At 49.2% G+C, this 12,822-nt stretch overlaps 1 protein-coding gene across 1 annotated transcript; it reads left to right on the top strand.

Moving 5' to 3' along the window:
• Positions 1-945: 945 nt before the first annotated feature.
• GDF5 (growth differentiation factor 5) lies at positions 946-7,726 on the top strand. Its single transcript, XM_004014524.5, has 2 exons — positions 946-1,874; positions 4,144-7,726. The coding sequence occupies exons 1-2, from the start codon at positions 1,250-1,252 to the stop codon at positions 5,016-5,018; spliced, it is 1,500 nt and encodes a 499-aa protein (XP_004014573.2). The 5' UTR covers positions 946-1,249; the 3' UTR covers positions 5,019-7,726.
• Positions 7,727-12,822: the final 5,096 nt, after the last annotated feature.

The following is a 12,822-nucleotide window of genomic DNA, read 5'->3' as shown; positions in this document are numbered from 1 at the left end:
CTACTAATACCAGAAAAGCACTGTGTGGGAATCATTTTTTCTGCCTCCTGCAGAGGCCGCTGCTGCCCCAGGCTGGGGCTGCCACATCTGGGACTCAGCCAGTCCCTCACAACAAAACTGAGCCTGTCTTTGCTGGGGTGGCGGTGAGGTATAGACACTCTGGACGTGTCTCCATCCAAGGAGTGGGCTTGGGGGCGCCCCCCAAAGCCTGGAGAAACCATCTGAGCTCAGTCAATGGCATTTGGGGGAGGGGTGTAGTGGGTACCGATATTTTTCTGGCTCTGGGTCACCACAAGTTTATTAAAATAAAAGAAACTGTGGGTGAATTCTGCCATCTGTGCTGCCCTCCCCCCTACCCCCGACACCAACAACAGAACAGGTCCCAGACTAGATGTGAAGGTTGCTTTAAAAACACCCCAAGGACTTAACTGAAAACCCACACTCTCATGCCTCTGGGGTTTAAGATCTTTGAATCTATTCCTAGCATCTCTCCTTGGGAAGGTGGGGTGGGCCGTGACATGGAGGTGAAGACCCCAGAGTCTGCTCCATGGGACTGAAAGTCTCCCCCCACCACCCCGCTCCATTCTAGAATCCCCCCACGGGGCTCTGTGCCAAGAGCCCCCGTGAGCCATGGCCTCAGAGGGCAGCGGTGATTTTTTTCACATAAATATATCGCACTTAAATGAGTTTAGACAGCATGACATCAGAGAGTAATTAAATTGGTTTGGGTTGGAATTCCGTTTCCAATTCCTGAGTTCAGGTTTGTAAAAGATTTTTCTGAGCACCTGCAGGCTTGTGTGTGTGTGTGTGTGTGTGTGTGTGTGTGCGCGCGCGCGCGCGAGTGTGTGTATTTTCACTGGAAAGGATTCAAAAGTTAGCAGCATTACGCCATTCTTCCTTCTTGGAAAAATCCCTGAGCCTTATACAAGCCTCCTTCAGGCCCTCAGTCAGTTGTGCAGGAGAAAGGGGGCGGTCGGCTTTCTCCTTTCAAGAACGAGTTATTTTCAGCTGCTGACTGGAGACGGTGCACGTCTGGATAGGAGAGCATTTCCACTATGGGACTGGATACAAACACACACCCGGCAGACTTCAAGAGTCTCAGACTGAGGAGAAAGCCCTTCCTTCTGCTGCTACTGCTGCTGCCGCTGCTTTTGAGGGTCCGCTCCTTTCATGGTTTTTCCTGCCAAACCAGAGGCACCTTCGCTGCTGCCGCTGTTCTCTTGGGCATCATTCAGCGGCTGGCCAGAGGATGAGACTCCCCAAACTCCTCACACTCTTGCTTTGGCACCTGGCTTGGCTGGACCTGGAATTCATCTGCACTGTGTTGGGTGCCCCTGACTTGGGCCAGAGACCCCAGGGGGCCAGGCCAGGACTGGCCAAAGCAGAAGCCAAGGAGAGACCCCCTTTGGCCCAGAACATCTTCAGGCCAGGGGGTCACAGCTACGGTGGGGGGGCCACCAATGCCAGGGCCAAGGGGGGCACTGGGCAGACAGGAGGCCTGACACAGCCCAAGAAGGATGAACCCAAAAAGCTGCCCTCCAGATCGGGTGGCCCTGAATCCAAGCCAGGACACCCTCCCCAGACAAGGCAGGGAGCCACGCGGACGGTGACCCCAAAAGGACAGCTTCCTGGGGGGAAGGCACCCTCAAAGGCAGGCTCTGTCCCCAGTCCCTTCCTGCTGAAGAAGGCCAGGGAGCCTGGGTCCCCGCGTGAGCCCAAGGAGCCATTCCGCCCGCCCCCCATCACGCCCCACGAGTACATGCTTTCGCTGTACAGGACGCTGTCCGATGCTGACAGAAAGGGAGGCAACAGCAGCGTGAAGTTGGAGGCTGGCCTGGCCAACACCATCACCAGCTTTATTGACAAAGGGCAAGGTGAGGGGGCGGGGTGGCCGGGGCACGGCTCAGAGGGAGGGACATCTGCATGCATGGAGGGGGTTTTAGAGGCCAGACACTGCACTGGGGGGAGACGGTGTGTGCCTCTGGCCCGGGGCGGTATCTGGGATTAACCTCACCCACACCAGGTCCCAGGCTGCTGGCATGTCAGAGACAGATGGCACCTGGGGATCCCCAAGTGCAATTCCTGCAAGATGTGGAGGGGGTTCCTGAAGCCTGGGAAGGAGACAAGCCCTGCCGGTTGGTGGCAGAATTGAGGACCAGCCTCTTAAACTCTTAATTACCAGGCCACACTCTGTTCTTACTGAGTTGGTCAGACTTCTAGGCTGCACGGGGTTGTAGGTTTTCTTGGATGGCAGAGAGAGAAACGAATCTCAGAAGCCCATGGTTCTGCCACTTTCCCTTCAGGCAAGGGGGCAGAGAAGGTAAGACAGGTGAAGGGAGGAAATGAGGCATCTTGGAGTCAGGGAATTATCTTCAGATATATGGGGTGGGGTGAACAACAGACCTGGGCTCTAACTCACAGTGTGACCTTGGGAAAGCCCCTTCTCCCTCCGGGGTCTCAGTTTCCCCATCAGTACAACTCTGTGGAGGTTGGATGGGGTGACTTCTGAGAGCCCTTCCAATATGAAAACTTTATGTCCTGTCCTAGACACAGATCACTTTTTATCATGAACCCAGGAGACAATCTGCTCCCCTCATTTCACATTTCTGCCCTCCTAGCATCACTGTCTTGGCTTGTCCCCTCAACTTGCCATGTGATTTCAGCAAGTCCTTTCCCCTCTCAGGGCCTGAGTTTATCCATAAGAGTGAAGAAGGAGGTTGACCTGATGGCTAGGGGTGCTGGCAGCTCGTGTGTGTTGGTTCTGGGAATCTTGGGACTTTGGCTGGCAGGGTGGGGGAGGGGTCAGAGAGGGGAAGAGGCTCCTCATTAGAGCTGGCCGGTGGGGGAGTGACAGAGGGCGGGGGAGGCACAGAGGCAACGGGTCTGCTGAGGTGGGGGAGGTGGTCTGGCTGCCTGCCCAGCCAGAGAAAGCTGTGACCCCTCGGGGAATCATAAAGTAAGTCCTTGTGCCCCCCAGCTCTAAGGGAGCTTGGAGGGGGAGAGATGGGGAGTTTAAAGGCCTAATTAGTCACCTTCTAGAGCAATATTATGAGTGCTTCCCAATGGCAAATTGGTATTTAGGAAGGAGGGCATGTTGATTTGGACATACCACTGAGCTTCTTGTACACATGCAGAGCCTTATGTTTGTACATACATGGTGAATCACACTCACACACACACATACACAATGTGCACACGCACGCCTGACATATACACACAGAACTTTCTTACACATATACAGACACATATATTGGGTTGGCCAAAAAGTTTTTTTTGGGTTTTCTGTACCATTTAATAGAAGAAATCAAAAGAACTTTTTGGCCAACCCAATACATACATACCCTTCACATAGTCACACAAGCCCAATCATACATGCATATAACCTGTCACTCAAATATGCATTACTTTCCATACTCACATGTGGACCCAGTCATACATATATATACACAAACTGTCATTCACACACACACACTCACATACCAAGCAGAGTAAGAAACATACACCACAAATCATTAGACTAGCCAGGAAAATTGAATCATAGACCAGTTTGGTCATTAACTTGCTGTGTGACCTTAGGCAAGTCACTCTCCCTCTCTGTGCTTCATCTGTGAAACAAGAGCACTAAGATCTTCTTTAAGGCATAGTACAGTAGAAGCAGCTCAGGATCAGGCATAACAAGTTCTAGGCTGGAGTTCCAACCGTGCTTTTTGCCAGCTGGGTGACCTTGAGCAAGTTACCTAACTTCTCTGAGCCTCAGGTTCCTCCTCTGGAAAAACAGAAGAGGTGATTATAATGATCACCCTGCCTCTCTTACCAAAGAGATATCATACTGGATAGCAGATGGGAGAGAGACAGACAGAAGGCAGTTCTAAGGCTGAGGGACCTCTGCTATGCGTGTCATTGACACAGACACCCAGAATCACTCATATCCCCCACAGTCACATCTATAGATCTTGACTGTGTGGGAAGCTCCCTTATTTTGGAAAACGCTCTCCATGATTTGGGTCTTGGCCTTTGTTGGAGTGGGGAAGAGGTTAAAGAGAGCTCTCTTTGGGGAAAAGAGCCATGGCCCTCCCCTAGGCTGCGTGGTGACTGGCTCCCTTGGTGAGCCTGCGGACAATGACTTCTGGGTGTTCTCTCTAGATGACCGAGGTCCCGCGGTCAGGAAGCAGAGGTACGTGTTTGACATTAGTGCCCTGGAGAAGGATGGGCTACTAGGGGCTGAGCTGCGGATCTTGCGGAAGAAGCCCTTGGACGTGGCCAAGCCAGTGGCCCCCGGCAGCGGGCGGGCTGCCCAGCTGAAGCTGTCCAGTTGCCCCAGCGGCCGGCAGCCGGCAGCCTTGTTGGATGTGCGTTCCGTGCCAGGCCTGGACAGCTCTGGCTGGGAGGTGTTCGACATCTGGAAGCTCTTCCGAAGCTTTAAGAACTCAGCCCAGCTGTGCTTGGAGCTGGAGGCCTGGGAACGGGGCCGGGCCATGGACCTCCGTAGCCTGGGCTTTGACCGCGCCGCCAGGCAGGTCCACGAGAAAGCCCTGTTCCTGGTGTTTGGCCGCACCAAGAAACGGGACCTGTTCTTCAATGAGATCAAGGCCCGCTCTGGCCAGGATGATAAGACTGTGTATGAGTACCTGTTCAGCCAGCGGCGAAAGCGGCGGGCCCCCCTGGCCACGCGCCAGGGCAAGCGACCCAGCAAGAACCCCAAGGCCCGCTGCAGTCGGAAGGCGCTGCATGTCAACTTCAAGGACATGGGCTGGGATGACTGGATTATTGCGCCCCTGGAGTACGAGGCTTTCCACTGCGAGGGGCTGTGCGAGTTCCCCTTGCGCTCCCACCTGGAGCCCACGAACCATGCGGTCATCCAGACCCTGATGAACTCCATGGACCCTGAGTCCACGCCGCCCACCTGCTGTGTGCCCACGAGGCTGAGTCCCATCAGTATCCTCTTCATCGACTCAGCCAACAATGTGGTCTATAAGCAGTATGAGGACATGGTCGTGGAGTCCTGTGGCTGCAGGTAGCAACACTGGCCTCTGTCTTTCCGGGTGGCACGTCCCCAGGATGCGGGTCACCAGAGTCCCTCCCTGCACTCCTGGAATCACAGGGGGATCCAGAAGCTACAGCCAGGAGCATCTACGCAGCCCCCGTGAAAGGGGATGCCAACAGCCTTGCTCAGTTGCTAAAGATCCCTTTCTATCCACAAGTCCCCCTGTCTGGGGATTTTTGCCTTCTGCTTCTCTGATTGGCAGACACAGGCCCAGGGAGACAGACTTGGAATGGGACTGAGACCCAGGGGACCTTGCTTTCCAATTAGACTCAGCCCATGACCTCTCCTTACCTGGGCCTTCTCGACCTTGGCACTCTCTAGGGAGGCCTCTCCTTGGGAGACCCACAGGTGCCGTCTCCCCCTCGTATCTGGTGACTTTCTGCCCCTGGAGGCAGATGGATGCTAATTGGGTAGGGGTGGGAAAGAAGGGGAGCGGGCTTGGGCAGGGTGAGGAGTGGGAGGCTGTTAGACTGTTAGATTTAAATGTACATTGATGAGATAAAAAGCAAAACTGTGCCTAAGACTGTGGCAGATTTCTTGTCTACCCCGGGGGACCCAGTGACCCTTCAAAGAAGACTGACCCAGAGAGGGGATGTGGGCTGCCTGAAGTGGAATGGGACAGAGAGCACAGGCTGAGCTGGGCCAGGGTTTCACCTCTCACTCTATTCCCGATTTTCGCTGAGAGCTCTGTCCACTCTGCTGGGGCCTGGCAACAGAGGTCGGTTTCCTTTTCGACATTCCTTAGTCAAGTTTGTGTCTCCAAAATGAATCCGTAAGTGGGAGAGAACTTGAGGATTTAATTTCCACTAAAATCACCCCCATTTCATACTCACCCCCAGCTTATACTCACAGAATTCACTGGTCACCAGTTAAAGGGGTCCTCGACTTCCTCTTCACCTATTGGGGCATCTCCTTTGTCACTGATCACTATTCCTCACGCAATCTTGCCTGTGGCCCTGCTACCTTCCAGCTTGGCACCCCTTCCACCCCCTTACCCCAACTCTGGAAACAACTGGAGCCCCTCCCCTTTCCACTATACAGGATATAGATACATAATTATCCATTAGACAAGTAAGCTCCCCATTGACCTTATCGACCTTAGACAGACCAATGCCAGACACAGCCTGACAGTGTTTCCTTATGGGGCCTGGCCCAGAGTCAAGACCCACTTTCCTCCTCCACTAGAACCTTTGGGGAGGAGCAAGGCATGAACTCTTGGGAGGGGAGCAGGGCCCTCCGGTAGGGAATTGTGGGCACCTGAGTCCTCATTCTAAGGGCTTGGGACCAGGTTCTGCCTGGCTGAGGAGGGAGGACCAAAAGAGGAGAACCTAGGCTTCTGCTTCCCACCCAGGGGGCCTCAAAATTTTCCCCACCCCTCTCCAGCTGGGGCTTTGATTCCCAGGGCTCCTAGCCAAAGCTGTTTCAACAGTAAGGATGCTTGCCCAGCTCTGGGCAGATTCTGTGTCCCTTCCCTCAAGGCCTGAAACCTGGGTTGACAGATCCTGAAGCAAGAGTCCAGGGCGGGGGATAAGGGGTGGGTAATGTACCTTCGAGCTGCCTCCCTGGCTTGGAGGCCATTCCCTGTCCCTGAGAGGCCAGCCTGAGCCTGGAGCCTAGCCCTCCCTGGCTGGGTTTCGTTGTGTTTGGCTGGGGGGCAGGCCTGTAAGCTCTGGAAGTAAACAAAGGAGCTGCCACGGCAGACAGAGTTCTGGTGTATGTGAGAGGAGAGTGAGCCTGGAAAGGAGGTGCCGGGGAGGCCACGCGGTGGGCTGGGGACACAGAGAGGGCAGTGTAGAAGCAGGGTGGCTGGCGACGCAAGGCAGAGAGGCAGGCCCCTGATTTTCAGGACGATACATCCCTAGTTTCTTGGAAAGTCTAACAGATCAGAGGTCTTCCTGCCTTACCCCTATCAGAGAGGCTCATGACATCTCAGCCATGGTGCTCTTTCTGCTGAAGGCCTGGGCATTGATTTGACTGTTGTGGCCCTGGCTTGATACCTTGGGAGCTTCCTCTCCCACCTCTACCTATCTTAAAATTCTCTTCCACAAAAGAACCATTCAGCCTGTGTACATTTCCCAACTAGACTGTTGTTCAGTCGCTCAGTCGTGTCTGACTCTGCAACCCCATGGACAGCAGCACACCAGGCTTCCCTGTCCTTCATCATCTCCCAGAGCTTGCACAAACTCATGTCCATTGAGTCGATAATGCCATCCAACCATTTCATCCTCTGATGCTCCCTTCTCCTCCTGCCTTCAACTTTTCCCAGCATCAGGGTCTTTTCCAATAAGTCAGGTCTTCGCATCAGGTGGCCAAAGTATTGGAACTTCAGCTTCAGCATCAGTCCTTCCAATGAATATTCAGGACTGATTCCTTTAGGATTGACTGGTTTGATCTCCTTGCAGTCCAAGGGACTCTCAAGAGTCTTCAACACCACAGTTCAAAAGCATCAGTTCTTCAACGCTCAGCCTTCTTTATGGTCCAGCTCTCATATCCATACATGACTATTGGAAAAACCGTAACTTTGACTATATGGACCTTTGTTGGCAAAGTAATATCTCTGCTTTTTAATATGCTGTCTAGGTGTGTCATAGTTTTTCTTCCAAGAAGCAAGTGTCTTTTAATTTCATGGCTGCAGTCACCATGTGCCGTGATTTTGGAGCCTAAGAAAATAAAGTCTGTCACTGTTTCCACTGTTTCCCCATCTATTCGCCATGTAGTGATGGGACTGAATGTTATGAGGAGCCAATCAGCGATAACTGTGGATGGGAACAGTACTTCCATCCTAACCATCTGATTTATTGAACTGCCTCCTTGGACATTTATGGCCACCAGGCACCCACCTCCAGTCCCAGTCATAACAGGCTGCATACTTGTATAGGATATTCTTGAGCCAAAGGGTACAAGAATTATATCATTCTTTAGAGTTCACAAATACTCTGAGTCATTCTGTGGCAGCACTGATGGGCTCAAAGGGCAGCCCGGTTTCAAATTTCAAGATTTTGTCACTTCTAGTTACAGGCCTTGGGCAAGTAGACTAATTCCACCAACTTTGATTTCCTCTTTGGTGAAAAAGAAAAGAGAGGGGAAGGGTAAAACAATATACCTGTTTCATAGGGCTAACTGTTAGGATACGAAAGACACTCAACACAGTAGCTGGCACTGAGGTGGGATGCCACAAATATCAGCTGTTACCATTAGTGTGCCTCAGACAGTCTAGTGAAGCAGGCAGGGCAAAGAATATCACTCCTTATGCTCAGTTGTTCAGTCATGTCTGGCTCTTCGCAACCCCATGGACTGTAGCCTGCCAGGCTCTTCTGTCCATGGGATTTTTCAGGCAAGAACACTAGAGCAGGTTGCCATTTTCTACCCAAGGATCAAACCTGCATCTCTTGTGTCTCCTACATTGGCAGGCGGATTCTTTATCATTGTGCCACCTGGGAAGCACCCGTACTACACTTGATCTTAGCCACCTCCATTTTTACAGAGGAGAAACTGACAAACCAGAGAAGTAACTGTAGGTCTTTGTATACTTTGCATCATTCTTGCTACTTTTCTGGACATCCAGTTCCACTGACCCCAGTCTTGGAAATTAATTGAATTATCTTCCTGGGATTTGGCTTCCTGGTCTTAAAAGTATCTCCTTAGGGACATAGCTTGTTGTTAGTTCCCAAGGAGAAATAGCTAAGCATATAGCTTAGGACACGGAAAATGGAAAGCCCATAGTGGAGGAAAGAGATGAGACCCCCAGCCCTCTGATGCCATCTCTTGGCTCTTTCCGCATCCCTGTGCCGTGGGGCCACAATAAGCTAGGGAATCAGCTTTTCTAGGGCTTGGAACACACGACCTTGGGAAGTCTCTGAGACTTCACTCAGCTTCACAATTGGTTCTTCTGATCTGAATATGGATGTGAGGAAGCAGAGTAGTCATATACAGTAGGAGTCAGGCAGATCTGGGTTCCAGTTCTGGTTTTACCATTTTCCAGCTGAGTGACTTTGAGCAAGTTATTTAACTTCTCTGAGTCTTGGTTTTTCTAACTGTAAAAGAGGGATAATAATATCAAGTTTAGCGGGCTTCCCTAGTGGCTCAGTGGTAAAGAATCTGTCTGTCAATGCAGAAGACACTGGTTTGATCCCTGGTCCAGGAGGATCCCACATGCTGTGGAGCAACTAAGCCTGTACACCACAGCTATTGAGTCTGCACTCTGTAGCCTGGGAGCTACAACAATTAAAGCCCTTGCACTCTGAAGTCTATACTCTGAAATAAGAGACGCCACCACAATGAGAAGCCCAGGCATCACAGCCAGAGAGTAGCCTCCACTTGCTGCAACTAGAGAAAAGCTCGTGCAGCAGTGAAGACCCAGGACAGCCAAAAATAAAATCATTTTAAAAGATATCAAATTTAATGGGCCTTGGCTTCAGGAAAGGGGCTATTCATTCATTCCATACATCTTTGACCCATCTATTCATTTATTAACCAATAAATATTTATTGAGGGTCTGCTGTGACCCAAAACTGTGCTCAGTGTTGGGTAATAATAACAACTACAATGTTTATTGAGGGTTTATTATGTACCAAGTACTGTCCTTAGCACTTTACATGAAATCTCTTATCTTACAATGCTCATGCCCTCAAGTTCCATGCATGAATGAAAGAGAAAATAAAGATCCCAAAGGATGCTAGAATGGTAAGATAATATACTGAATCACAGGAAATGAAATAGGGGGAAAAGTCAAGTTACGCATCAGAATGCATGAAACCAACTATACATGCACAAGAGTTGAAATGTGATCTCACAGTTTCTGATGGGAAAGAGACAGTGCGGTAGGTAGCCATGAATTCAGTAGAATCAGTTGAATATAATGTGGGTGCCTAAGTGCAAATACAAGGGTGGGTTTCATTAAAAGACATGCACTGTACAAAACCCAAGGGAACTGTGGTTCTGCTCTGTTAGCAGGACTTGGGGAGTGTTGGGATCGTTAGTGTGAGGGAGAAGCAGAGTCAAGGATGAATCTTGTGGTTTTTAGCTTGGGAAACTGAGGGGATGGTGTGCCCCTCAACAACAAAGAAAAGAAAGAATACGGAAGGAGGAACAGATTTTGAGAGGAAGATAATGGGGTCAGTTTTGAACATGTCAAGTTTGAAGAAATTTTACGAGGTTGGCTTTAAAATAGCCATTGGAAAAAGAGCAATTCTTCCATGAAGTGATGTGTAGAAGAAAGGACATATGCATGTGATACACGCAGGTTTGTGAGCTGGGTGGTGGGAAGCTGAGTTTCTTTTTGTTGGCTTCTAATTTCTATTTTCTCTGTGAAGCAGGAGGTGAGGCCAATTGTTTACAGACAGTAGGAAGGGGTCAGAGTCAAGGAATGTGAAACAAGTTCCTAGTATGGGTTAAATGGTGTCCCTCTAAAAAATATGTTAAGTGGGACTTCTCAGTGGTCCAGTGGTTAAGACTGCACACTTCCAATGCAGGGAGCTCGGGTCTGACCCCTGGTTGGGGAATTAAGATCCCACGTGTCATGAGTCAAGACTGAAAAAAATTTTAAATATATGTTAAAGTCCAACCTCCCTGCTCCTAATATGTGAATATAACCTTATCTGGAAAAAGGGTCTTCACAGGTATAATCAAGTTAAGATCATTGGGTGGGGGCTCTAATCCAATACGACTGGCGTATTTATAAGATGTGGGGCTTCCCTGGTGGCTCAGTGATAAAAGAATCCTCCTGCAATGCAGATGTGGATTCTATCCCTGGGTTGGGAAGATCCCCTGGAGGAGGAAATGGCAACCCGCTCCAGTATTCTTGCCTGGAAAATCCTGTGGACAATGGAGCTTGGAGGGCTACAGTCCATATGGGTCACAAGAGTTGGAGACAACTGAACAGGCATGCATGCATTTACAAGATGAGAAGAGTCACAGAGACAGGAACAGAAGGAGAAAGCCATGTGATGACAGGGGCAGAGATTGGAGTTTCGTAAGCTGTAAACCAAGAAACACCAAGGATCAAGAGTTCCCTGATGGCCTGGTGGTTAGGATTTGGTGCTTTCACTGAAGAGGCTTAGGTTCACTGGACCCCTGGTTGGAGACCGTCAGGCATGCAGTGCAGTGCAGCCAAAATATAAAAACAAATACCACCCCCCCAAAAAAAACCCACCAGGGATTTATAGCAATGACCAGCAGCTAGGAAGAGGCAAGGAAAGATCCCCTAGAGCTTTCAGATAGAATGTGACCTTGATTTTCGACTTCAAGGCTCCAGAACTGGGAGACAATACATTTCCATTGTTTTAAGCCACCTGGTGTGTGTGTTGTTTGCTATGGCAGCCTTAGGAATCTAATATAGTGTTATTAATAAACAGTAGTTTTGGAGAAGAGAGCAGAGATAAGCATAATAAAGGTTGGTATCCATATTTGGTGGTATCAATAGGCTCTTTGCATGGTTTTTTGGAGAAGAGAGCAGAGATAAGCATAATAAAGGTCGGTATCCATATTTGGTGGTATCAATAGGCTCTTTGCATGGTTTTCTCCAGTAGAACTTAATAATCTAGATGCAGGCATGGAACAAATGGACAATTAGAGGCAGGAAGTCTCTCTAGGTGGGGTGGGGAGAAAGACTTTTGAGCAAGGGAGTTACACTGGCAAGAGGCAATTAGGCAATTAAAGTGACAGACTGTATGATGTAAGCCAGATAGAAGGAAAGGGGAGAAAGCTGACAGACAACTGTGTAAAGAGGAGAGATAAAAAGCCTGGAGGTCTCAGTGGGGTAGAATGACAAATGTACTAGGAATGAACAGATGCTTAAAGAATAGGATGATGAGAGAATTCCTAGGTGGTACAATGGTTAGAACTCTGTACTTCTACTCCAGGGGGCATAGGTTCAATATCTGGTCAGGGAATTAAGATCCCACAAACCACATGGCATGGCCAAAAAAATAGTGGTGAGAATCCAGAATGGAATAAATCAAAAATTTCATAACTAATTCTGGTGGTAAAGTTCAGGAATTGGCCATGGCATTGGGCAGCTGGACATTTCACAGAAATGGATCGTACTCATACAATACCCTTTAGTGACTGACTTCTTTCACTTAGCATAATGTTTTCAAGGGTCATCTATATTGAAGTGTATCAGTAGTTCACTCCTTGTCGTTGCTGAGTAATAATCCATTTTCTGGATATACCACATTTTATTTATCCATTTCATCAGTTGAAGGATATTTAGGTTGTTTTTGGCTACTTTGAATAATTTTGTGATGAACATAAATATGCCAGTTATCATGTGGACATATGTTTTCCATCCCATCTGTCCTAAATCGCTTCAGTTGTGTCTAACTCTTTGCAACCCAATGGACTGTAGCACGCCAGGTTCCTCTGTCCATGGGAGGACAAGAATACTGGAGTAGGTTGCCATTTCTCTCTCCAGGGGATCTTCCTGACCCAGGGATTGAACCCAAGTCTCTTAATGTCTCCTGCACTGGCAGGTGGGTTCTTTACCACTAGCATCGTTTTAATTTCTCTTAAATATATGCCCAAGAACCATTAAGTCTATGTTTGTAATTTACAGGAACTGCAAGACTATTTTCCAAAGTAGCTGTATAGTTTTACAATCCCATGCATGAGTTATCCAGGTTTTCACATCCTTGTCAGTACCTGTATTACATATCTGCCTGATTATAGCCACTTAGTGCGATGTGAAGTGGTATCTCATTATGTTGTGTGTTTCCCTAATGACTAATGATGTTGATCATCTTTTCATTAGCTTATTGACGATTTGTGTATCTTCCTTG

This window comes from Ovis aries, chromosome 13 (genome assembly GCF_016772045.2).
Source record: "Ovis aries strain OAR_USU_Benz2616 breed Rambouillet chromosome 13, ARS-UI_Ramb_v3.0, whole genome shotgun sequence".
NCBI classification, from domain to species: domain Eukaryota; kingdom Metazoa; phylum Chordata; class Mammalia; order Artiodactyla; family Bovidae; genus Ovis; species Ovis aries.
The sequence above is the reverse complement of the archived record's forward strand: the minus strand, read 5'-3'. Positions and strand labels throughout refer to the sequence as shown.